Source organism: Chlorocebus sabaeus, chromosome 22 (assembly GCF_047675955.1).
Source record: "Chlorocebus sabaeus isolate Y175 chromosome 22, mChlSab1.0.hap1, whole genome shotgun sequence".
NCBI lineage: Eukaryota > Metazoa > Chordata > Mammalia > Primates > Cercopithecidae > Chlorocebus > Chlorocebus sabaeus.
This window is the reverse complement of record NC_132925.1, coordinates 48,061,967-48,088,612: the sequence shown is the minus strand read 5'-3', so window position 1 is coordinate 48,088,612 and position 26,646 is coordinate 48,061,967. Positions and strand designations below refer to the sequence as shown.

The 26,646-nt window shown below is 46.0% G+C and overlaps 1 protein-coding gene across 1 annotated transcript; it reads left to right on the top strand.

The window, feature by feature from the left end:
* Positions 1–487: 487 nt before the first annotated feature.
* On the top strand, positions 488–26,132 carry RPN1 (ribophorin I). The gene is made up of 10 exons (XM_007985442.3): positions 488–816; positions 5,373–5,437; positions 6,654–6,960; positions 13,189–13,398; positions 15,251–15,443; positions 18,905–19,004; positions 19,722–19,860; positions 20,079–20,198; positions 23,403–23,648; positions 25,511–26,132. The coding sequence occupies exons 1-10, from the start codon at positions 556–558 to the stop codon at positions 25,691–25,693; spliced, it is 1,824 nt and encodes a 607-aa protein (XP_007983633.1). The 5' UTR covers positions 488–555; the 3' UTR covers positions 25,694–26,132.
* The last annotated feature ends 514 nt before the right edge of the window (positions 26,133–26,646 follow it).

Genomic DNA, 26,646 nt, shown 5'->3' with positions numbered 1-26,646 from the left:
GACCTCAGGTGATCCGCCCGCCTTGGCCTCCTAAAGTACAGGAATTACAGGCGTGAGCCATAGTGCCCGGCCTAATTACTAAACATTTTAGTAGAGATGTTTTGAAACTTTGCATATATCCTGTTTCGGCTTCAAGTTCTGCCTACTAATGTTAGCATCCATCGGTGGATGAAGAAGGCCGACTTTTACTTTCTCAGTCTGAGCAAAATTTCACTGCTTTAAGGAGCAAAACGAGCAGAATTATTGGACAGGAAGAATGGTAGGAGAGAGTAGAGACCTAGGCAAGTGCCGCTCCTGTAAAAATTAGGTAAGTGAAATCTAATAATAATAAGTGCACTCGCACTACAAACAGAAGGATAGCCCGGGCAGCTCTGAGAGGGGTTTGCAATCAGGCGCCGGGTCGACTTCCCGGTTGCCCTGGAGACAGGGTCCTTCCTTGTTGGGCGCCTCCATCTTGTGTCAGCAGCCCTTGCCCAATGAGCGGCTGCTCAGTGGCGGGAGGGCGGGCTACCGCGGCGGGGCTCTGCCCGCCTTGGCCCTCTGCTTTTCTCGGTCATGGAGGCGCCAGTCGCCCGCTTGTTTCTGCTCCTGTTGCTCGGGTCCTGGACCCCGGCGTCAGGCAGTGCCTCCTCCGAGGCACCGCCGCTGATCAACGAGGACGTGAAGCGCACAGTGGACCTAAGCAGCCACCTGGCTAAGGTGACGGCCGAGGTGGTCCTGGCGCACCTGGGCGGCAGCTCCACGTCCCGAGCTACCTCTTTCCTTCTGGCTTTGGAGCCTGAGCTCGAGGCTCGGCTGGCGCACCTGGGCGTGCAGGTGAGTGCGGGCCACCCCTCGCCGCCGCTCCCGGGGCCCTTCCTGCCGGTCCCCCGACTCCGCCCGCGCCTCTCTAGGCCTCAGGAAATGCGGAGACCTAGGCGGCGGGCGGGGCGCAGGGGTCGGTGGGATTGCCTCGGGGCCCCGGCGCCTCCGCGGCCGATGCACGCCCACCCTCATGCCTGGGCCACGTCAGCACTGGCCTTCCCCCGCGCGGGTCGCTGCTCGCGTGGGCAGCTGCTGGGATTCGTGGCGGACCCGCCTCGGAGCTTGCCCTTGCTGGGGCCGTTCTCGGCACCGCTCGGGCGACCTCTGGCCAATAGAACGCATCTCCCTTTCGTAAGGCGAGCGCGGCAGCCGCTCGGCCCGGTGCCAGCGGGCGCCGGACTTCATTTCTCACGGCCTGACGCGGTGGCCCAAGTGGAGGACAAATAAATGAATTAAAATGAATTTCATTCTCTTAATTCAGTATCTGGTCCGCTGTAGGTGCTTCTTTCTAGACATAGAGAACCATCAGAAATGTAACAGGTTTGGCATCTTTAAGTCGGTAATCACTTGAAATCCCTATTAATGTGACGCATTTCTTAAGGTTGCTAATGAACACTTTCTAAATGTTAAAACTCTTCTTAAAGTTAATTTTGAAATTCCTGCACGTAATATAAGTTTTCTTATGCCGTACAGAAAAGGAAAGTCCAGTTTTCACCCGTCCCCCTACTGCTTCTCATTCTTAACCTCGGCAACAAATGGCTGTGTTTGGCTTAAGTGTTTCCAGGTATTTCAGTGATCACCAAAGAAAATGTTGGGTTTGGGAGTAGAGAGAATATACGTACACAGAGGTTTGTTTTTTATTACTATTGTTGTTAAACAATTTCATTAAATGATTACCTAATTATTTGTTGAGAGAATAGTCATTACAGTGTCACATTTCCCTCTAAGCAAGCTTCGTTCTCTGACTGAATATGGAGCTATAAAGCTGGGTTTATAGAGATTACGTTTTTGAAATGACTCCTATTTTCTTTCATGCCTTGTCCGTGATGAAATACAGTTTTACTCAAAGGCTTGTGGAAAGATAGATCAAAACTTCATGTAAATTTGCCTTGCCACCTTTGCATGTCTTGAATGTTAAATCCTATTCTTTATAGAAGCCAGTTGTGATCTAATGAGCTTGTTACAGTATAAGTGGACCACAGCAGAAGCTCGGCTATCCTGCCATCATGCCTGCGAGCTAGGTTAATGTGCTTATTTTGTCTTGTTTTTATTTTTCCTCCCAACTTTATTGAGGTATAATTGGTATACAAAAAACTGCCTATTGTTAATATATTCAAAATACATATACACTGGTGTTACCATTACCACCATCCGGGTAATAAACATATCTGTCACCTCCAGAAGTTTCCTTTTGTTCTTTGTTTTTGTGGTAAGGTACTTTCTTACTGGGACTTTACTTTGTGTCAGATATTACGGTGGGTATTTTAAATATATTTTAATTTAGCCCTCATAGCAACCATTTAAGGTATAAGTCCTCATATAGCAGGCAAGGAGGCTGTAGTCTGGCAGATTAAGTTATTTAGCCCCCTACATGTGGTCTTACAGTGCAGAGTAAGTCAGGGCTCCAGATTATTCCATAATTGTGTATTCTCACACTGTATAATGTTGCCTCTTCTGGCTTTGATGGCTGTGAGGTAGGGTTGTATTGGGTATAAGACCTGCAGTCACATCAACAGATTTATTTAAAATCATTTTAAATTTTGTAGTCCAAGACACTAGTTAAATGGATATATGTGCTATTTTGTACTCTTATCCCAGTGGGAAACAACTGGATGATGAACTTAACAAGGAGGTGCATATTTTCCAACAGTTGTGTTGGAAACTGATGAGGTTGTTGAAATGTTTTTCAGTGGGTTCTTTTCTTTCTTTCTTCTGTTTTTTTGTTTTGAGACGGAGTTTCACTCTTGTTGCCCAGGCTGGAGTGCAATGGCCCTATCTTGGCTCACTGCAACCTCTGCCTCCTGGGTTCAAGCGATTCTCCTGTCTCAGCCTCTGGAGTAACTGGCCCATGCCACCATGCCCGGCTAATTTTTTTTTTTTTTTTTTTTTTTTGAGATGGAGTCTCACTCTGTCGCCAGGCTGGAGTGCAGTGGCACGGTCTCAGCTCAGTGCAACCTCTGCCTCCCGGGTTCAAGTGATTCTCCTGCCTCAGCCTCCTGAGTAGCTGGGACTAAAGACGCGTGCCACTATGGCCAGATAATTTTTGTGTTTTTTTCATAGAGACAAGGTTTCACCATGTTGGCCAGGATGGTTTCGATCTCTTGACTTCGTGATCCGCCCGACTTGGCCTCCCAAAGTGCTGGGATTACAGGTGTGAGCCACTGCACTTGGCCTGGCTGGTTCCCATTGTGATAAGATTCTAGTCAAAGTCATGAAACTTGTTGTTTGTGTTAGACTGTACAGCTTTATTGAGGATGATTGTATGATTGTTTTAGACTTTTTGATACAATATTTTAAAAGTTCACCATTACAGCTTTTTGTATCCTACTGGGAATCACTACTTAAGTCCTAAAAGATAGCCTAATTTTTGTTTTTTTCAGTTGAGGGTGGGTTGGCAGAGAGATCAGTGGGGTATGTATACACTTTTCCCTTGCAGCCTGCTCCAGAGTCTTATGATTGGAGATAACTACTTTTTCTCAGAAAACCCCTGCAGCCTGCTGGAGTGAACGTCCTTTTCCTGGTTACATAGCTTGTTGCTGTGAGGTACCCCAAACAGTGGTCACTGGCTCCTCCCCAAGGGATTTTTGCCACTGTTAACTGTTTTTTGTTTTTTGTTTTTTTTGAGAGGGAGTCTCACTCTGTCGCCCAGGCTGGAGTGAGTGCAGTGGCACGATCTCGGCTCACTGCAACCTCTGCCTTCCAGATTCAAGTGATTCTCCTGCTTCAGCCTCCCAAGTAGCTGGGCTTACAGGTGCCCGCCACCACGCCTGGCTAATTTTTGTATTTTTAGTAGAGATGAGGTTTCACCATGTTGGCAAGGATGGTCTCGATCTCCTGACCTCACGTGATCTGCCTGCCTCGGCCTCTCAAAATGTGAATCACCGCGCCCGACCAACTTTTTTTTTCTTTTTTGAGATGGAGTTTCACTCTTGTCGCCCAGGCTGGAGTGCAGTGGCATGGTCACAGCTCACTGCAACCTCCGCCTCCTGGGTTCAAGCAATTCTCCTGCCTCAGCCTTCCAAGTAACTGGGATTACAGGCGCCCACCACCACGTCCAGCTAATTTGTATTTTTAGTAGAGACGAAGTTTCACCATGTTGGCCAGGTTGGTCTCGAACTCCTGACCTCAGGTGATCCACCCCCCCCACTCTGCCTCCCAAAGTGCTGGGATTACAGGCGTGAGCCACTGTGCCTGGCCAGTTTTAACTTTTATATTAGTGAAAAAACAGTTTTAAGCTGGGCGTTGTATCTCATGCCTGTAATCTGTGGGAGGATTGCTTGAGCCCAAGAATTCAAAACCAGTCTGGGCAATATAGGGAGACCCTGTCTGTACAAAAATAAAAAATAAAAACCCCTGAGACTTTTTTTTTTGAGACGGAGTCTTGCACTGTTGCCTGGGCTGGAGTGCAATGGCATGATTTCAGCTCACTGCAGCCTCTGCCTCCCAGGTTCACGAAATTCTCCTGCCTCAGCCTCCCGAGTAGCTGGGATTATAGGCACACACCACCATACCCAGCTAATTTTTTGTATTTTTAGTAGAGACGGGGTTTCACTATATTGGCCAGACTGGTCCTGAACTCCTGACCTGGTGATCCACCTACCTTGGCCTCCCAAAGTGCTGGGATTACAGGCGTGAGCCACCACGCCCGGCCCCGAGACTTTTCTGTTACATCACTAAATACATTTCTTTGAGTATGCTTATCTGAATATAAATGAGGAAGAAAAGCATCAAGAAAGAAGCCTTTGAGAAGTATATTTGGAAGTGTAATCTTTCTGTGTATATGTGTATTTCATCATTCAGGAAAATGTTATGCATTTATAGAAGTTTTATGCCACTTTTATTTATTTATTTATTTATTTTGAGGCGAAGTTTTGCTCTTGTTGCCCAGGCTGGAGTGTGATGGTGCCATCTCAGCTCACTGCAATCTCCACCTCCCGGGTTCAAGCGATTCTCCTGCCTCAGCCTCCTGAGCAGCTGGGATTACAGGCATGTGCCACCATGCCTCGCTAATTTTGTATTTTTAGTAGAGATGGAGTTTCTCCATGTTGGTCAGGCTGGTCTCGAACTCCTGACCTCAGGTGATCCGCCTGCCTCAGCCTCCCAAAGTGCTGGGATTACAGGTGTGAGCCACTGCGTCTGGCCATATGCCACTTTGTAAAAGTAAGTCTTTGACAATATTCTTGTGTTTCAGAGAAAAAAAAAATGTTACTGAAAAGAAAATTCAATCTCTAAAAAGTTCTGGTAGTTTGACTACTTTAATGGGGATGTACTGAAGCACTTGGTTAATTATTGACTCAAAATTTAGAAGCCAAAAGACGTGAAGAATAAACTATCTTTTTCTGTTCTAGGTGAAGGGAGAAGATGAGGAAGACAACAATTTGGAAGTACGTGAAACCAAAATTAAGGGTAAAAGGTAAGCTGACAAACAATATACCTTGTCTCTTGTTAAAGGTTATGTCAGGGTTGGGCTCATATGGGATCATAAACTAGGCAAGTTGCTCAGGAAGTGCCTGCTGTATTACACATTTTTTTCTTTTCTTTTTTTCTTTTCTTTTTTTTTTAGAGAGGAGGTCTAGCTATGTTGCCTAGGCTGATCTTGACCTCCTGAGCTCAAGCCATCCTCCTGCCTTGGCCTCTCAAAGTGCTGGCATTACAGGTGTGAACCACTGCATCTGTCCTAGAGGAATTTTTTCTTTTTTTTCTTGAGACAGGGTCTGGCTCTGTTGCCCAGGCTGCATTACTGTGGTGCCATGTTGACCACTGCAACCTCCACCTCCATCCTTCCACCTCAGGGAGCTCAAACCATCCTTCCACCTCAGCCTCCTGAGTAGCTGGGACTAGAGGTGTGTACCACCACACACAGCTAGTGTGTGTGTGTGTGTGTGTGTGTGTGTGTGTGTGTGTGTGTGTGTGTATGCATTTTTAGTAGACACAGGGTTTTGCCATGTTACCTAGGCTGGTCTTGAACTCCTGGCCTCAGGTGATCTGCCTGACTCGGCCTCCCAAAGCACTGGGATTACAGGCATGAGCCCCCACACCTGGCCAAGAGATCACCTTTAATGTAATAATTTAAGTCTTTTATTAACCGGACATGGTGGCGGGTGCCTGTAGTCCCAGCCACTCGGGAGGCTGAGGCAAGAGAATCACTTGAACCTGGGAGGTGGAAGTTGCAGTGAGCTGAGATCGCATAACTGCACTCCAGCCTGGGTGACAGAACAAGACTCCATCTCAGAAAAAGAAAAAAAATAATTTAAGTCTTTTAAGACAAATATCTAGCTGTTTCTTTCAGGGCTGTTTGTAAATAGCAAGAGTGTAAAACAACATAAATGTTCAACAATGGAACAAAAGTTAAAAACATTCTAATAGGTAATCCCCAGCTACTTGGGAGGTTGAGGCAGTAGAATCTTTTGAACCCAGTAGGTAGAGGTTGCAGTGAGCCAAGATCGCACCATTGCACTGCAACCTGAGTGATAGAGCGAGACTCCATCTCAAAAAGAAAAAGGTGATCTCTTAAAGATAGAGAAATTGCTTTTGTTTTGGGTTCAAAATTTTATTCTGAGTTTGAACTGCTACTAGTGTTTTCAGTATCCTCAGTCTCTCTTATTTCTCTTGCCTTGTTCTTCCTTTAGTGGGAGATTCTTCATAGTCAAGCTCCCAGTTGCCCTTGATCCTGGGGCCAAGATTTCAGTCATTGTGGAAACAGTCTACACCCATGTGCTTCAGCCGTATCCAACCCAGATCACCCAGTCAGAGAAACAGTTTGTGGTGTTTGAGGGGAACCATTATTTCTACTCTCCCTATCCAACGAAGACACAAACCATGCGTGTGAAGCTTGCCTCTCGAAATGTGGAGAGCTACACCAAACTGGGGAACCCCACGCGCTCTGAGGACCTACTGGATTATGGGCCTTTCAGAGATGTCCCTGCCTATAGTCAGGTAGGCTCAGGTGGAGTCCAGCCCATCCCTGTCTGCTTCAGAGAATGTCTTGCAGAGTGACTATTGGTTGATAGTCTTGGGTGGTGTGGGATGGATGGAATCTGCAGTCATTTCTAAGGTCATTCCAAAAGTGTTTAACCTGCAGTGAAATGATTCCATGGGGTCTTGTTTCTCATTTGGGGATCACAGGTAGAGGCTGGGGGTAGCATTCGGAGAGGTGGAATGGGTGTTGGGGGAGATGGAAGCAAGACATTCCATGCAGAGGCAGTAAGGACTTGAGATAGTGTGGCTGGGCAGATACTGGGGTAGCAAAGCTGTCTGAGTGGTTGAAGGCCTTCCTTGAATGTTGGGCCTCGGTTGGAACTTGAAGGGAGAGGGCGAAATTAAGGCTTACAAAGATTTTGTTACTATGGCAAATTGCAAACATGCCAAAGTACAAAGACTAGTATAAATAAACTCCTACACACATCACTTAGATTCAGTGGTTATCAGGTTACCATAATTAGCCCACCTCTTTTTTTCTTTGGTGGAGTACTTTAAAAAATTTTTTTTTTTTTTTAAGAGACAGGATCCAGCTTTGTTGCCCAGCCTGGAGTACAGTGGCATAATCATAACTCACTGTAACCTCAAACTCCTGGGCTCAGTCCATCTTCCCAGCTCAGCCTCCCATGTAGCTGGAATGACAGGCGTGTGTCACCATGCCCATTTAATTTTTTATTTTTGTTGTAGAGACATGATTTTGCTTTGTTGCTCAGGCTAGTCTCAAACTCCTGGGCCCAAGTGATTTTCCTGCCTTGACCTCCCAAAGTGCTGGGATTATAGGCATGAGCCGTGGTCCCTGGCCTCTTTGCTAGAGGATTTTTTTTTTTTTTTTTTTGAGGCAGAGTCTCACTCTGTCGCCCAGGCTGGAGTGCAGTGGCGCAATCTTGGCTCACTGCAAGCCCTGCATCCTGGATTCATGCTATTCTCCTGCCTCAGCCTCCTGAATAGCTGGGACTACAGGCACCCGCCACCACACCAGGCTAATTTTTTGTATTTTTAGTAGAGACGGGGTTTCACCGTGTTAGCCAGGATGGTCTCGATCTCCTGACCTGGTGATCTGCCCGCCTTGGCCTCCCAATGTACTGGGATTACAGGTGTGAGCCACTGCGCCCGGCTCCTAGAGGATTTTAAAGGAAATCTCAGGAGTCATGTCTTTTTACTCTACCTACTTCCTTACCATTTCTAAAAAATGTGGATATTTTAGACGTTTAAGATTTCTTTGCACTGGGTGCAGTGGCTCATGCCTGTAATCCTAGCACTTTGGGAGGCCGATACGGGAGGATCATTTGTGACCAGGAATTCAAGACCAGTCTGGGCAACATAGTGAGACCTCATTTTTACAAAAAACATTAAGCTGGGCGAGGTGACACACTCCTGTAGTCCCATCTACTTGGGAGGCAGTGGGAGGATTACTTGAGCCCAGGAGGTTAAGGCTACAGGTATCTATGATTGCACCTCCCCACTCTAAAAGAAAAAGATTGCTTTGCATCTCTCCGTGTGTTTAGAACATGTGTCATTAAGGATGTGCAACCAAAATACTTTGTTCTAATGCTACGTGAAATAATTGTTTGGTTTTTTTGTCTTTTTTTGTTCTTTTTTTTTTTTTTTTTGAGGAGTCTTGATCTGTCACTCAGGCTGGAGTGCAGTGGGGCGATCTTGGCTCACTGCAACCTCTGCCTCCTGGGTTCAAGCAGTTCTCTTGCCTCAGCCTCCCGAGTAGCTGGGATTACAGGTGCCCGCTACCACGCCTGGCTAATTTTTGTATTTTTAGTAGAGACGGGGTTTCTCCACGTTGGCCAGGCTGGTCTCGAACTCTTGACCTCAGGTAATCCGCCTGCCTCGGCCTCCCAGAGTGCTGGGATTACAGTTGTGAGTCACTGCGCCTGGTCTGTTTTTTTATGTTTCAAATGTCAGTTTGATACATAGTTAGGGCTGTTCATTTTGGGTTGTTTTAAACTTTTAAGAACTTTTTATTAACTTAATTTTGTGAATGTGAAAACAACATGATTTCATAGTCAAAATTATATAAAACAAGTTATATATAACAAAATTATATATAACAAGTTATATATAACAAGTTAAAAGGCCAGGTGCATATATATATGGCCTTATATATATAAGCGCACTTACATAAGGTACATATATATACACACACACATATATACATACATACATACATAAGGCCAAATGTACCATTTTAAGTTTTATATATATATATCTCACAAGTTATAAGGCCAGGTGCACTGGCTCATGCCTGTAATCCCAGCACTTTGGGAGACTGAGGTGGGGCAGATCACTTGAAGCTAGGAGTTCAAGACCAGCCTGGCCAACATGGTGAAACCCCATCTCTACTAAAAATACAAAAATTAGCTGGGTGTAGTTGCACTCAACTGTAGTCCCACCTACTAGGGAGGTTGAGGCACGAGAACTGCTTGAACCCAGGAGGTAGGGGTTGCAGTAGCCAAGATCATGTCACTGCACTCTAGCCTGGGCAACAGAGCAAGAGTCTGTCTCCAAAAAAAACAGGCAAGTTATAGTCAGAGAATTCTTGCTTCCAATTTTCCCGTTCATTTGTTCTCCTTGGTAACCATTTATGTTAGCTTTTGGTTTATTCTTCTAGTGTTTCTTTCTAAATGTATGCAGATTTGTAGTAAACATACTCATATTCCTCCATGTCTCAAAACATAGCTCACTATGTATATTGTTGCTCTGTGGGGTTGTTTTTGGGGAGCGGGGGGGTCTCTGTGCCTCCTGTTGTGGTTGTAGAGTGCCCAGGGCCCATGTGCCCTCTGTGAAGATGACAGCCTTGCCACTCTGAGCTGTGCTTTCTCTAACTGCATGATTTCTTTTACTTACTTAAAACTGAGTGAGAGTTCATATTGGGACACTGATTTGATTTTCCTCTATGCAGGCTTTTAAAAATCTAAATGTTTTGGGTTTTCAAACTTGCCTCCATTTTAAGTTAATAGAACGTACTTGAGAGGCTGGGCGCGGTGGCTCACGCCTGTAATCCTGGTACTTTGGGAGACCGAGGTTGGCAGATCACGATGTCAGGAGTTTGAGACCAGCCTGGCCAGCATGGTGAAACCCCGTCTCTACTAAAGATACAAAAAATTAGCCAGGCATGGTGGCATGCGCCTGTAATTCCAACTACTCGAGAGGCTGAGGCAGGAGAATCACTTGAACCCGGGAGGTGGAGGTTGCAGTGAACTGAGATCACGCCATTGCATTCCAGTCTGGGCAACAGGGTGAGACTTTGTCTCAAAAAAAAAAATTAAAAAAACGTTCATGAGAGACCATTTGGCAAATATAAAGGAAGATTTGAAGTCAGTTCACCACCACTATCGACACTATTGACATTTTAGTACCTGAGTCATTTCTAAGCATAGGGCTTTTTAATATATATATTATGTTTAATGTCATATTATGTAAAAGTATTGTGTAATACCTTTGACACTTAGAATATTCTCTAAACATTTTACATATTACTACATTACCTTTGTCAACCTTTTTTTTGTTTTTTGAGACAGGGTCTTACTCTTGTCGCCCAGGCTAGAGTGCAGTGGTGCAATCTCAGTTCACTGCAACCTCTGCCTCTTGAGTTTAAGTGATTCTCCCACCTCAACCTTCCCAGTAGCTGGGACTTACAGGCATGTGCCACCACGCCTGGCTAAGTTTTGTATTTTTCGGTAGAGACAGGGTTTCACTGTGTTGGCCAGGCTAGTCTCAAACTCCTGACCTCAAATGATCTACCCACTCTGGCCTCCCAAAGTGCTGGGATTACAAGTGTGAGCCACTGTGCCCGGACCCGTGTTTTTTGTTTTTGTTTTTGTTTTTTTTTTTCGAGATAGAGTCTTACTCCGTCACCCAAGCTGGAGTGCAGTGGCTCAATCTCAGCTCACTGCAACCTCCACCTCCTGGGTTCAAGCAATTCTCCTGCCTCAGCCTCCTGAGTATCTGGGACTACAGGCGCCTGCCACCACGCCCGGCTAATTTTTCTTTTCTTTTTTTTTTTAATGTTTTTATTTTAGTTTTTAATTTTTTTATTTTTGAGACAGAGTCTCGCTCTGTCGCCCAGGCTGTAGTGCAGTGGCGTGATCTTGGCTGACTGCAAGCTCCACCTCTCGGGTTCACGCCATTCTCCTGCCTCAGCCTCCCGAGTAGCTGGGACTATAGGTGCCCGCCACCAGGCCGGCTAATTTTTTTGTATTTTTAGTAGAGATGGGGTTTCACCGTGTTAGCCAGGATGGTCTCAATCTCCTGACCTCGTGGTCCGCCTCCCGGGTTCACGCCATTCTCCTGCCTCAGCCTCCCGAGTAGCTGGGACTACAGGCACCCGCCACCAGGCCGGCTAATTTTTTTGTATTTTTAGTAGAGACGGGGTTTCACTGTGTTAGCCAGGATGGTCTCAATCTCCTGACCTCGTGATCCATCTGTCTCGGCCTCCCAAAGTGCTGGGATTACAGGCATGAGCCACCGCGCCCGGCCACGCCTGGCTAATTTTTCTATTTTTAGTAGAGATGAGGTTTCACCATATTGGCCAGGCTGGTCTCAAACTTCTGACCTTGTGATCTGCCCGCCTTGGCCTCCCAAAGTTTACAGGCGTGAGCCACCGTGCCCAGCTGCTACACTGTTTTTAAGTGGCTAACTCACTGATTTGATGTCTAGAGCTCATTTGCCAAGTTTCTATAGTTAAACAGTCTTTTTTTTTCTATTTAATATTATAATATACATCTCTGCACATAACTTTGTATTCTCAGGATTTTCTGAAGTAATGTTTTTCAAATTGAAGGATATGAACATTTAAAAATCTCTTGCTGGTTGGGCACAGTGGCTCATGCTTGTAATCCCAGCACTTTGGGAGGACAAGGTGGGTAGATTGCTTGAGACCACCTTGGGCAACGTGGTGAAATTCTGTCTCTACAAAAAATACAAAAAATTAGCTGGGCATGGTGTCATGCACCTGGAATCCCAGCTACTCATAGGGCTTGAGGTGGGAGGATTGCTTGAGCCCAGGAAGTTGAGACTGCATTGAGCCAAGATTGTGCCACTGCACTCCAGCCTGGGTGACAGAATGAAACCCTGTTCATTACAAAAAAATAAAAAAAAAAAAAAAAAAGAAAAACCTCTTGCTGTAGTTTGCCAAGTAGTTTTTCAAAAGATTTAATCAATTTTTTAGGATTCCAGCTGTGTGAAACTGCTGGTTTCCCTATGCCCTTGCTTGTACTGGCATTAAATGCTATCAAATATGATTATGAGTGAATTGTACTTTTAAAAATCTAGTCATAGAATGAGTAAACTAGTGAATAAACTAGCTGTAAGAGCTAACAAAATAGATTGTCTTTTTCATGGACTTTTGGGAAGCAAGGTGTGTTGGGCCTTATTGAGAGGTGATGTTTAACATATAGAAGAGTGAAATCAGGCTGGGCATGATAGCTGGCTGGGCGGCGTGGTAGCTCACGCCTGTAATCCCAGCACTTTGGTAGGCCAAGGTGGGCGGATCACCTGAGGTCAGGAGTTCGAGACCAGCTTGGCCAACATGGTGAAACCCCATCTCTGCTAAAAATACAAAAATTAGCCAGATGTGGTGGTGCATGCCTGTAATCCCAGTTACTTGGGAGGCTGAGGCAAGAGAATCGCTTGAACCCAGGAGGCAGAGGTTGCAGTGAGCTGAGGTTGTACCACTGTACTGCAGCCTGGGTGACAGAGCAAGACTCTGTCTCGTCTCAAAAAGAAAAAAAAAAAAAAGCGAAGTCAGAACTTAGCAGACCTTGTATTGCTACTTAGATTTATGACCTTGAACAAGGTAATGGAAACTGCTAGGCCTTGAGATTTTTATTTGTCAAATGGGGATAAGTAGTTCTTACTTCATCATATTGTCTTGAGAATGAAATGAGATAATGCACTTATTTAGAACTCATAAAACTGCCTAATACATACAATCAGCTCCAAACACATTAGTTATTGTTTTGTGTCCTATTTTTTGAATAATATATCATGAACATTTTTTCCCATATGTTAGCAAGAAGTCCTAGTAAACATCATTTTAAAATGTTGCATACGTTGGATACATCATAATTTACCCATTCTGTTGCTGATACATAGGTTGTCTCCAATCAATTTGATTTAAACTAATGGTGATTGCTCTGTTGCCAAAATTTGGACTATTTGTTTCCTTCCTTCCAGGATACTTTTAAAGTACATTATGAGAACAACAGCCCTTTCCTGACCATCACCAGCATGACCCGAGTCATTGAAGTCTCTCACTGGGGTAATATTGCTGTGGAAGAAAATGTGGACTTGAAGCACACAGGAGCTGTGCTTAAGGGGCCTTTCTCACGTTATGATTACCAGAGACAGCCAGATAGTGGAATATCCTCCATCCGTTCTTTTAAGGTATGGAATGTTCAACTTGGACATTGTGAGAAATGAGGACTTCATCATAGCTACTTACTCTTTGCTTTTTGAAACTAGCTAAATATATAGGCAGTTGTTTAGGGTTGACTGATGTTCATGTTGTTGATTGGGAGTATTAGAAACCAACAGAATCTTTAAAAATACCTCCCCATGACCGGGTGCGGTGGCTCACGCCTGTAATCCCAGCACTTTGGGAGGCCGAGGCGGGTGGATCTTGATCAGATCGAGACCATCCTGGCTAACACGGTGAAACCCCGTCTCTACTAAAAGTACAAAAAATTAGTCAGGCGTGGTGGCAGGTGCCTGTAGTCCCAGCTACTCGGGAAGCTGAGGCAGGAGAAATGACCTGAACCCAGGAGGTGGTTTTTTATTTATTTATTTATTTATTTATTTATTTATTTATTTATTTATGAGACGGAGTCTTGCTCTGTCGCCCAGGCTAGAGTGCAGTGGCGTGATCTCGGCTCACTGCCAGCGCCGCCTCCCTGGTTCATGCCATTCTCCTGCCTCAGCCTCCCGAGTAGCTGGGACTACAGGCACCCGCCACCATGCCCGACTAATTTTTTGTACTTTTAGTAGAGACGGGGTTTCACCGTGTTAGCCAGGATGGTCTTGATCTCCTGACCTCGTGATCTGCCTGCCTCGGCCTCCCAAAGTGCTGGGATTACAGGCGTGAGCCACTGTGCCCAGACTAATTTTTGTATTTTTAGTAGAGACGGGGTTTCACCATGTTGGCCAGGCTAGTCTTGAACTCCTGGCCTCAAGTGACCTGCCTGCCTTGCCCTCCCAAAGTGCTGCGATTACAGGCGTGAGCCACTATGCCTGGCCTAAACCGTATTTTTTAAATGAAAATTTGAATAGAAAAAGGAAAAGCATACTCAGTACCACGCCACCCAAACACAGCTGACATTTTGACCTATTTCTTTGTTCTTTTTTTTTTGAGATGGAGTTTTCACTATTGTTGCCCAGGGCTAGAGTGCAGTGGCCCGATCTTGGCTCATTGCAACTTCTGCCTCCCGGGTTCAAGCAATTCTCCTGTCTCAGCCTCCTGAGTAACTGGGATTACAGGCGCATGCCACCATGCCCGGCTAATTTTTGTGTTTATAGTAGAGGCGAGGTTTCATCACATTGTTCAGGCTGGTCTCGAACTGCTGACCTCAGGTGATTCACCCGCCTCGGCCTCCCAAAGTGCTGGGATTACAGGCTGCTGGGATTACAGGCGTGAGCCACTGTGCCCGGCCCTTTTGTAATGTTTTTAAAAAACATTTTATCATATTGCATATAGTTTTTAAATCTTTTTTGTCTTATAAATGAAATCTGATAAACTTTTTTTTTTTAACTTATGTATGATAGAAGGGGTCAGTATGTGAAGAAAGGTGTTATCCCTTCCTCCCATGATCAAAATACACTGACAGATTTGGAAGATACAATGAAGAATATCAAGTAGAAAAACCCTTTCTGTAACCCTACCACCTAGTAATTTGATGAAATTTCTTCCATATTCCATCTTTATTTGCAAAATAACTTGAAAGATTATTTTTACCTTTGTATCAAGTCTTCAGTGTTCACAAAGGTATTTGCAATTCCCTTAATTATTTACTGTTTAGAAGAATTTGGGTAGTTAGCACCCTTGATTGAGAGGTTGACGCAATTTCTAGAAATTCTGAAACCTTTGTGGGAAAGTTAGACTTTTTTAGATTGTGTTTGGGGACTGTTTTAATTAAGTAGTACCATGTGAGGATCTTGGTGCAGAAAGTCTTCTGTGTTTAGGATCATTTCCTCTTTGAGCTGACTCCTGGAGTTATAGAAGGGCATATCTACTCTCTTGCAGACCATCCTCCCTGCTGCTGCCCAGGATGTTTATTACCGGGATGAGATTGGCAATGTTTCCACCAGCCACCTCCTTATTTTGGATGACTCCGTAGAGATGGAAATCCGGCCTCGCTTCCCTCTCTTTGGCGGGTGGAAGACTCATTACATCGTTGGCTACAACCTCCCAAGCTATGAGTACCTCTATAATTTGGGTCAGTCTTCAATAGCAAGGGAGAAACTAACCTTTTCTTTAATTTTGTGCATTTTTTTTCTTTCAATTACCAGTCTTTATAGATAGGGAGTGTTCATTTGTCATTCTTAGGAAGACTGGTTTATCAGGAACTTTTATTAAGTGGGTACAAGTTACTATTGTAAAAGTAATACATGCATTTGATAGTCAATTCGAACAGCATGTAAAAGTCCTCTCCTTGTAGTTCTGTCATTAGATGGAACCGCTTAAATTCCTTTAAATAGTTTTTGAGTTATTTAAAAAATAAAATTCAGAGAATAAAAAAACACACTTTTATATGAGCACCCGGAACTAATGATTGTAAACATTTTGTCGTATTTTCTTCAAGTCTTTCTTTTTTTTGAGACAGAGTCTCACTCTTGCCACCCATGCTGGAGTGGAATGGTGCAGTCTTGGCTCACTGCAACCTCAACCTCCCGGTCGAAGTGATTCTCCTGCTTCACTCTCCCGAGTAGATGGGATTATAGGCGCCCACCACCACGCTCAGCTAATTTTTTGTATTTTTAGTAGAGACACGGTTTCACCATGTTGGCTAGGCTGGTCTTGAACTCCTGACCTCAGGTGATCCACCCGCCTTGGCCTCCCAAAGTGCTGGGATTATAGGTGAGAGCCACCATGCCCAGCCAAGTCTTTTTTTTTAAACCTTTTTATTGAAAAATAAGATATAGAAAACTACACAAAAATATATATAGTTCAGTGAATTATTATAAGAGGAACACCTTGTGCCACTCTCCACCCCCTCCCGTCAATAAACCAAAATTTGCTAGCTACTCAAAAAGTGTTCCATGCACCTGTTCCTTCTCCATAAAGTAATCACTTCCCTGACTTTGAGTAATCACTTTCTTGAATTTCTTTGTAGTTTTAACACCCAAGTATATGTCTCTACATACTATACCTTAGTTTTGCCCTTTTCAATCTCTTCAATTTGTCTTATCAATCTTTTTTTTTTTTTTTTTTTTGTTTTGAGACGGAGTCTCGTTCTGTTGCTCAGGCTGGAGTGCAGTGGCGCCATCTCGGCTCACTACAAGCTCCGCCTCCCGGATTCACGCCATTCTCCTGCCTCAGCCTCCCGAGCAGCTGGGACTACAGGCGCCCACCACCACGCCCAGCTAATTTTTTTTGTATTTTTTAGTAGAGACAGGGTTTCACCATATTAGCCAGGATGGTCTCGATCTCCTGACCTTGTGGTCCACCTGCCTCAGCCTCCCAAAGTGCTGGGATTACAGGCGTGAGCCACTGCGCCTGGCCTGTCTTATCTATTAATCTGCAGTTAACTCCTACATCTGTTTTCCTTGGCGCCATCTCCGCTCACTGCAACCTCCGCTTCCTAGGTTCAAGCGACTCTCCTGCCTCAGCCTCCCGAGTAGCTGAGACTACAGGCACCTGCCATCATGCCTGGCTATTTTTTGTATTTTTAGTAGAGATGGGGTTTCACTACGTTGGTCAGGCAGGTTTTGAACTGACCTCAAGTGATCCATTTGTCTTGGCCTCCCAAAGTGCTGGGATTATAGGTTGAAGCCACTGTGCCAGGCCCGTTTTTTCATTTAAAACTTTTCTGGGAGGCTGAGGCAGAATTGCTTGAGCTCAGGAGTTTGAGACCAGCCAGGGCAACATTGTGAAAACGGGTCTCTACAAAAAAATTTTTTTAAGTGAAAAATTATCTGGCTCACACTTGTAGTTTTAGCTACTCGGGAGGCTGAGGCCGGAGTAACACTTGAGCCCAGGAAGTTGCCCTCTATCCTGGGTGACAGAGCAAGACTCTGTCTCTAAAAAATAATTAAAGTTGGTTTTCTTCGCATTTATCTTAAAGCATTATTGTTTGTTGTTATTCACTTTAATCCATCTATATTCACTCTAATCTATCTAGCTTAGCCTTAATTCCTAAAATGCTTTTTATTTCTAATTTATTTACTTATTTACTTATTTTTTTGAGATGGAGTCTCACTCTGTCACCCAGGCTGGAGTGCAGTGGTGCAGTCTCAGCTGACTGTAACCTCCCAGGCTGGAGTGCAGTGGCGCGATCTCAGCTCACTGCAACCTCCGCCTGCCAGGTTCAAGAGAGTCTCCTGCCTCAGTTTCCCGAGTAGCTGGGACTACAGGCGCATGCCACCACGCCCAGCTAATTTTTTATTCTTAGTAGAGATGGGATTTCACTGTGTTGGCCAGGCTGGTCTCGAACTCCGACCTCAGGTGATCCACCCGCCTCGGCCTCCTAAAGTGCTTGGGATTACAGACGTGAACCAGCACGCCCAGCCTGAATTTTTCTAATTGTTTACATTGTTCTTGCATCACTTGTGTCATTTTTAAATTACCTTTAGCTTGTTTAGGAATAGCAGGAGCAGTCTCCTGGTTCATTTTTATGGACGTCTTTCTGGCATGTTTTCATTTTCTTATAGGGATGTTCTCATTTTCATCCCATTTTTCTTATATAACTTATTCTTCTTCCTTTTTTTTTTTTTTTTTTTTTTTTTTTTTTTTTTTTGAGATGGAGTCTCGCACTGTCGCCCAGGCTGGAGTACAGTGGCACAATCTCAGCTTACTACAACCTCCACCTCCTGGGTTCAAGCAATTTTCTTACCTCAGCTTCCCAAGTTGCTGGAATTACAGGCATGTGCCACCACACCTGGCTAATTTTTGTAGTAGAGACAGGGTTTCACCATGTTGGCCAGGCTGGTCTTGAACTCCTGACCTCAGGTGATCTGCCCGCCTCTGCCTCCCAAAGTGCTGGGATTACAGGCATGAGCCACTGTCTGTTGATCATTTTTAATGTGACCTTTCCAAAGGAGGGATGGTGTAGGGTGGCTTTTGTACCTTCCCAGATCTCTGCTATTTTAGTGTAGTATACTGCAAAAACATGTGACTTGATTTCTGAGCTTTCACCTGTGCGGTTTTTGAGTTCCATTGTCCCTGTCATGCTCAATTTTGATTGTGTTGAGCAGTTTCTTCTCATTGTAGGGCACTGTTCCAGAAGGGGAGTTCTGCTCTCAGGGACTAGACTGCTGCAGACTCGTGACCTTCTGCAGGCCCGTTTCACTCACCATTAGGCAGGGCACGAGTGCTCCGAGTTTCAGCCACTCCTCACATTGGCCTTTTGTGCTCTCTAGGGAATCCCGGTTGTGTGTTTTGGGGTTCTGCTGTTCTCAAGCACACCAGTTGCCCTGTTGCTCCTCTCTGCTTTCTCCTTTACAGACACTGATAACGTGAAGGTCTTGTGGCTGTCGGTGTTTTGACCCCCATCCCTGTCTCTGTGTTGTGTGGTTCAGTAGAGATACTTTGTTGCCTGGTTTTGTTGTAAACATGGTCCGTGGGTTTTTGGTTTTGCTGTCTAGTTGCTTTGTCTTTATGTGAGCCCCTGTACTTCTTTCTCTCCTGCCCATTTGATCTGTTTTCCACATCATTGCTTATGCTTGCTTGATCCTTCAGGTGACCAGTATGCACTGAAGATGAGGTTTGTAGACCATGTGTTTGATGAACAAGTGATAGATTCTCTGACTGTGAAGATCATCCTGCCTGAAGGAGCCAAGTGAGTGTGACTGTTCCTTTCCTTTGCACCTGATTTTTCTGGTTGTACCCTTGTGGTACTCTAATGGGAGCATATGTTCTAGGGGCACAGTCTTTGTGTCACTTTGCTCTAGATTTACTTTATCAGGGAACATCTACTTGGCCTCTCTTGAGTGACATGTCCACTCTGACTGACAGAATGAGAGACCCCTTGATTTTCTTCCTGTGGAGAACATTCCATAGGGGAAGGATAGTTCCTCACGCAAATCCAGGCTGTGCTGTTTACCAGGAGAAGGGACAGTGGGCCTGGGCAGACAAAAGCAGGACATGTCCCCTGCCCCGTAAGAAGCTCTTATTCATGTGAAGAGAAAGAACATTCAGAACAGCCCATGAGGCATCTGTTCAAGCCCCCGAGGGACTCACTGGGTCGGATGTACAGGAGAGCTGTGTCAACTTTGTGACTCCAAGGAGTGGGGCCAGTATCTGTGAGAACTTGGGAGTGGAAGATTCAGAGGGACAGTTGTTGTCCCAGCAGACAAGGGCTTTAAAACAGAGGGCTCTGTGGCACTGGCTCCCCTGTCTCAAGAGAGTGGGTGTTCTCCATAGCTGGGAAGGGAGCAGAGTGGAGGAGTGTAAACTTAGTGACCTTGAAAGGCCCCTTAGCCTTGGAATTCTCTGATTCTAAACCTGGTTTATTGGAATAGTTAGTTGGAGGCTATGTTTTATTCCCATCGTCCAGGAACATTGAAATTGATAGTCCCTATGAAATCAGCCGTGCCCCAGATGAGCTGCACTACACCTATCTGGACACATTCGGCCGCCCTGTGATTGTTGCCTACAAGAAAAATCTGGTAGAACAGCACATTCAGGACATTGTGGTGAGTGGCTCCACTGTTTGTCTTCCATGTCATCTTCCCCAGACAGTGAGCTCTGGGGCCAAGAACTCATCCCCCGTCCTTCCTTGGGCTGGAGTCATTTGAGCTCACAGCGTCTTCTGGTCTTAGGGTGGGGCAGCAGGTCAAGTGGGCCAGCCTGGGTGAGTCTAGGCTCCCGTGTCCCTGCAACTCTGATGAAGCTGTCCTCTTGCTTCTCTCAGGTCCACTACACGTTCAACAAGGTGCTCATGCTGCAGGAGCCCCTGCTGGTGGTGGCGGCCTTCTACATCCTGTTCTTCACCGTCATCATCTATGTTCGGCTGGACTTCTCCATCACTAAGGTACCCTCTCAGCCTTCTTCCTACTTGTCATTTGTGTCCTTGGTAATATTTTGCCAGCTTGAGCACTGATCCTCACAGTGAGCCCAGGGCAGGACGCCATGGCCAAAAGACCTCTGCCTGTGCTCATCCTTGCCAGAAGGGTACTTTGTTTTTGTTGCTTGTGGTCACCAGCACAGGAGGTTAAGTCCCTGCTTCTGTCTTGTTTTGTCTCTGGAGACAGAGTAACTTGGATGCTCAGGTGAGGTAGGAAAAATGAAGATTGGTGCTTGTTATTTAGCTGTTTTGCTTCTTGTTATTCAGTGGAACTTGGGAGGTGGAACTCCCCTCTTAGTCCCCTCGCCAGTGTCCCCTCTCCCTTCCCCTGTGGTGATCCCTTGTTGGGAGCAGAAACCACTAACCTGGCCCCATCAGCACCCTTCTCCCCACCCCCACTCTCTGCTCCCTGACAGACAGGCTCCGTGACTCCTTGGTCCTCCCCAGGCTGCACTGCCGTTATCCTCAGGTCATCCTCTTGGTCTTTTCTTCCTTCTTTCCTCCATTTCTCATTCTCTCATTGTTCCTTAGGGCTCTTGGCACCATGCCCCAGGGTAGGTGCTAGTACCAGGCACTTATTGTAGTCAGGTGGGTGAGACCTGGGGGAGGAGATGAGCATAGCTGGTGCTTGAGGACTGTGGGAATGTGATGACAGGCACAGGGTGTGCTTTTTTCTATTTTTTTTTTTTTTTTTGAGATGGAGTCTCGCTCTGTCTCCAGGCTGGAGTGCAGTGGCGCTATCTCTGCTGACTGCAACCTCTGCCTCCTGGGTTTGAGCGATTCTTCTGCCTCAGCCTCCTGAGTAGCTGGGACTACAGGTGTGCACCAAGGGTGTGCTTTGAGTGGGGCAACCTGGCAGGCCCCAAAGCTACCCTGAAGAGGTGACAGGCAAAGAAGGTGGGGAAGGGCATTCAGCTGGAGGGGCTGATGTTTTTGAGACAGCAGGGAGGGGTTTTGGTGGGACCTGTGAGCAAAGATGTTGATCCAGCTGAACTGTGTGGGTCCACTTATATGTAGATGTTTTTATGTTTTTCTTTTCTTTTCTTTTTTTTTTTTTTTTTTTGAGACGGAGTCTTGCTCTGTTGCCCAGGCTGGAGTGCAGTGGTGTGCTCTCGGCTTGCTGCAACCTCCGCCTCTTGGGTTCAAGCAATTCTTCTGCCTCGGCCTCCTGAGTAGCTGGGACTACAGGTATGTGCCACCACACCCGGCTAATTTTTTGTATTTTTAGTAGAGACGGGGATTTCACAGTGTTAGCCAGGATGGTCTCAATCTCGTGACCTTGTGATCCTTCCGCCTCGGCCTCCCAAAGTGCTGGGATTACAGGTGTGAGCCACTGCGCCTGGCCAGATTTTTTTCAATCAAATGCAAATAGGAAATACAATACCCAATACAGTGTTTGAGGGATCTGAAACCAAATATGTGGAGGGCTGACTTTTTGTATGCTTGGGTTTTGCAGGGCTGACTACAGGACTTGAGTATGTGCAGATAGTCGGAGAGTGGGGGACCTGGAGGAATAACTCTGTGTGTGTGTGTGTGCGTGCGTGTGTGCGTGCGTGCATGCATGCGTGTGGGTGTGTGTTTAATTATTTTTGCTGAATCATTGGAGGTTAAGTTGTAGACATTGTGCCCCTTTACCCTTGAATAGTTGAGCATGTGTGTAGCCTGAGAGCAAGGGTATTCTCTTACATAATCACAATATAATGATCAAATTCAGTAAATGTAATGTTGCTAAAAATCTGGTAGAACAGCATGTTCAGAACTTTGTGGTGAGTGGCTCCACTGTTCTGCCTTCTGTGCCTTCTTCCTCAAAGAATGGATAGTGTAATTAATTAATTAGTTAATTAATACTATTAATTGGCCAGTTAATTGGTACTGTTGACCAACATGGAGTCCATAATTTTGCTGACTGTCCCCTGATCAATCACAGCTCACTGCAGCCTGGAACTCCTGGGTTCAAGCCATCCTCCCACCTCATCCTCCAAGGTAGTTTGGGAGCATGCCATCATGCCCAGCTAATTAAAAAAAAGTTGTTTTCTTTTTTTTTTTCGAGACAGAGTCTCACTCGGTTACCCAGGCTGGAGTGCAGTGGCACGATCAGGGCTCACTGCAGCCTTGACCTCCTGGGATACAGTGATCCTCCCATCTCAGCTCCCTGAGTAGCTGGGACTACAAGCATGCACCACCACGCCTGGCTAATTTTTTGTATTTTTATTAGAGACAGGGTTTCGCCATGTTGGCTAGGCTGGTCTCGAACTCCTGGACTCAAGCAGTCTGCCTGCCTTGGCCTCCCAAAATGTTGGGATTACAGGTGTGAGCCACTGCACCTGGCCAACATTTTTTTTTGTAGAGATGGAGTCTCCTTATGTTACCCAGGCTGGTCTTGAACCCCTGACCTCAAGTGATCCTCCTGCCTCAGCTGCCCAAAGTGTGGGATTATAGATGTGACCCACCATTCCTGGTCCTTTCTTTGTGTTTAATAACCTTGACATTTGTAGTATAGAGACCAGTTTTATAGAATGTCCCTTAATTTTGGTTTATCTAATGTTTCCTGCTGATTAAATGGGCAAGACTGCTGTAATATATATGCAGGGCACACTGACATTATCATCCTTGTTCACATCTATCTGTCTGCCTTACTGGACTGTGAAGTAAAAAGTCTGCTTCATCTTTTTTTTTTTTTCTGAGATAGAGTTCGCTCAGTCGCCCAGGCTGGAGTGCAGTGGCACAATCTTGGCTCACTATAACCTCCACCTCCCGGGTTCAGGTGATTCTCCTGCCTCAGCCCCCTGAGTAGCTGAGATTACAGGTGCCTGCCACCATGCCCGGCTAATTTTGTTTTTGTTTTTTTTTAGTAGAGATGGGGTTTCACCATATTGGTCAGGCTGGTCTTGAACTCCTGACTTTGTGATCCGCTTGCCTTGGCCTCCCAAAGTACTGGGATTACAGGCATGAGCCACCAGGCCCGGCCGGTTGGCTTCATGTTTATGGCCCTAGTTTTGCCCATTGCTGAACCTGGTCCAGATTAGGTGTCAGTAGGGGTTTGACTCTGACTTTCCAAGATGGTGGCATTTCTTTTTTGGATGACTGGTGGTGGCAGATGTTCTTTGGAGATAAGATTGGAGTGGACCCAAGCCTGGATGTTGTCACACATGGTACCTCTCCTTCCTTCAGGATCCGGCCGCAGAAGCCAGGATGAAGGTAGCCTGCATCACAGAGCAGGTCTTGACCTTGGTCAACAAGAGAATAGGCCTTTACCGTCACTTTGACGAGACTGTCAATAGGTACAAGCAATCCCGGGACATCTCCACCCTCAACAGTGGCAAGAAGAGCCTGGAGACCGAACACAAGGCCTTGACCAGTGAGATTGCACTGCTGCAGTCCAGGCTGAAGACAGAGGGCTCTGATCTATGTGACAGAGTAAGTGTCGGGCATCACTGAGTTGCTTGGCTTGGGGCTCTCCATGCCTCACTGCTCTGTCTAGGGCAGACACTAGGCAACTCTCTTGCTTACCTGCATGCTTGTGGGATGAGACTGCATCTGGCCATAGCTTTTCATGTGGTGCCAATCCTCGTGGAGGAACAAGGGATTTTGGGGTCCTGGTTGTGAGCTGGGTGTGGAGGAAGCTCTGCCAGCCTCCTCAGCACTGTGTGCCCATATGGTCAATATTGAGAGTAGCTGCATCCTCTCCTGGAGGCCAGACTGTTGTAGGTCCCAGGCTGCTTATGTCATGGTAAAATGAACCTAGACTTTAGAATCAATAGGTTCGAATCCAGGCTCTGATTCAGAGTTCGTAAACCTGGCCAAGTCACCTAACTTCTGTGCCTCAGTTTCCTCATCTGTAAAATGGGAATGCTGTTAGCCCCTCATAGGGGTTGTGAGTGTAAAATGAGTTAATGCATGCAAAATATTCAGAACCCTGCCTGATACAAACTATGTAAAGGAGTTATCTGTAAATGAGGATAGTAACCTTTTCGCAGAGGTGCCCCTCAGAGTCACTGACTCCCTGTCCACTTCCTGGCATTCCCTCTCCTCACTCTATGTGAATTTCCTCATAGCGCCTACCACTTTTTTCGCTCTATCACCCAGGCTGGAGTGCAGTGGTGCGATCTCGGCTCACTGCAAGCTCCGCTTCCTGGGTTCATGCCATTCTCCTGACTTAGCCTCCCCAGCAGCTGGGACTATAGGCGCCTGCCACCACGCCCGGCTAATTTTTTTGTATTTTTAGTAGAGACAGGGTTTCACTGTGTTAGCCAGGATGGTCTCGATCTCTTGACCTCGTGATCTGCCCGCCTTGGCCTCCCAAAGTGCTGGGATTACAGGCGTGAGCCACCACGCCCGGCCTCACTTTTTTTGTTGTTGTTTTTGAGACAAGGTTTCACTCTGTTGCCCATGCTGGAGTGTAGTGGCGCAATCTCAGCTCACTGCAAGCCCCACCTCCAGGCTCAAGCAATCCTTCTACCTCAGCCTACCAAGTAGCTGGGATCACAGGTGCACACCACCATGCCCAGCTAATTTTTTGTATTTTTTGTAGAGATGGGGTTTTGCTATGTTGCCTAGGCTGGTCTTGAACTCCTGAGCTCAAGTGTTCTGCCTGCCGTGGCCTTCAAAGTGCTGGAATTACAGATGTGAGCCACCATGCCTGGCCCACACCTACCACTTTCTGAAACAATTTATTCTTCTACTTAAGTGTGAATTATATGTCAGCATCTAAGGGCAAGATCCCTTATCTGTCCTTAGTGCTGTTTTCTGGAACCTAGAATTGTGCCTCGCGCCATGGCTCACTAATTTGTTGAATGTTGAATGAATGTGACTATACCAGTCCTCAATGTGACATACAGTAGGTGACAATGGCTGTCACCCCCCCTTCCCTTGCCATTGATCTTTTGCCTAATTGAATCCCTGGACCTAAGTTGGCAAGCTGCAGGGAGAGAAGTGACGTTCATAGAGGAGCTGCTATGTGCCAGGGCACGTGCCAGCTGCTGCCAAGTACTTTCACACTTAGTCCTCAGAGTCCTGGAACGTAGATGAGGCCCAGGGATGGTGCAGGGCTTGTTCACAAGGGCGTAAGAACAGGGCTTGTGGGTGGTGAAGTTGGCATTTGAAGCCAGGCCTATCTTCCTCCATAGCCAGCCCTGCTGCCCTGGGACACTGTGCTGTTGGCTGCATTTGTGGCTGATCCCTGTGGAGCTCTGGGGTCTATAAGCCTGGGAGATGGTGGGGCCTGCTGAGTGGGGTGGGAGGATCGCTCACAAGTCCTGCCCTGCTCTTACCTCGGCCAGGTGAGCGAAATGCAGAAGCTGGATGCACAGGTCAAGGAGCTGGTGCTGAAGTCGGCGGTGGAGGCTGAGCGCCTGGTGGCTGGCAAGCTCAAGAAAGACACGTACATTGAGAATGAGAAGCTCATCTCAGGAAAGCGCCAGGAGCTGGTCACCAAGATCGACCACATCCTGGATGCCCTGTAGCCCCTGCCTGCATCCTCAGGGGGGCCCAGGGTGCCTGCACTTTGCAGTGGCAGGCAGAATGGGTGGTAGTGGGAGGTTGTGCATGGAGGCCAGTGAAGGCTGATATCTGTAAAAGGCCTTCAAGGAAGAGAAACCAGGCCCTGCCTCAGGCAGTGTGAGAAGCTTGCTGTTTGTCCTTAAATCTTTCCTTTTTTTTAAAAAAAGAAAACTTAAAAAAACTCCAATTAAAAACAAAACATCTTTGTGTTTTGAACAAAGGAATTTTCAATATTTGATTGGTATTCTGTTCTGAAGCTAGGGTATTTTTTCAGCCTATAAAGCCCCCTGTTTTATGCCCTTCTAATTCCTGATGTTTGGGTATTTTGTGAGTGCATGTGTTTTTTTTTTTTTTTAAAGCGTGTGTGAACAAATGGAAATAAAGCAGGGACTGTGAACATTTGTTTTTGGTCTGTTGAAGATCTCTCATAATTCTTAATTTTGGGAATAGTGCTTTTATCAAGTGCTTTTTATTTATTAAATAATGGATTTGCTTCTCAGCAGGTTTGTAAGGCAAGTATTTACATTTTACTTATTAGAACACTGAGGTATTCTAGTACCAGAGTGTTGAAAGAGGTATCAGAGTGTTGAAAGAGGTGAAATGGCTTAGGTCACAGAATGGAGTAGTGGAGTAAGGCCTCTGTTTTTGTAGTTTTTGCATCCTTCCTGTGAGTCATGTTTTACTCAGCATCAAGGCAACAGTGATGAGCAAAGCAGAGATAGTTCCTCTCAAGGGGCAAGGGATTGAAAGGTCAGGTGGAGAATCAACAGTGCCAGTGAGTGCCAGGCTTTCTGCCCCTCTTTCCTCTCTGCAGGGGTTCACTCCCTGTCTCCACCTAATGAATTCCTGCTCAGCCTCAAGCAACATCTTAGGGTTACTGTGTCAGGAAGCCATCCACAGCCTGCCACACTCAGTC

Coding starts and splice junctions, on each gene's coding strand:
- RPN1 (XM_007985442.3), top strand. CDS start 556: ATGGAGGCGCCAGTCGCCCGCTTGTTTCTGCTCCTGTTGCTCGGGTCC. Junction 13,399..15,250: donor CCTCCATCCGTTCTTTTAAG/GTATGGAATGTT, acceptor ACTCTCTTGCAG/ACCATCCTCCCTGCTGCTGC. Junction 19,005..19,721: donor ATCCTGCCTGAAGGAGCCAA/GTGAGTGTGACT, acceptor CCCATCGTCCAG/GAACATTGAAATTGATAGTC.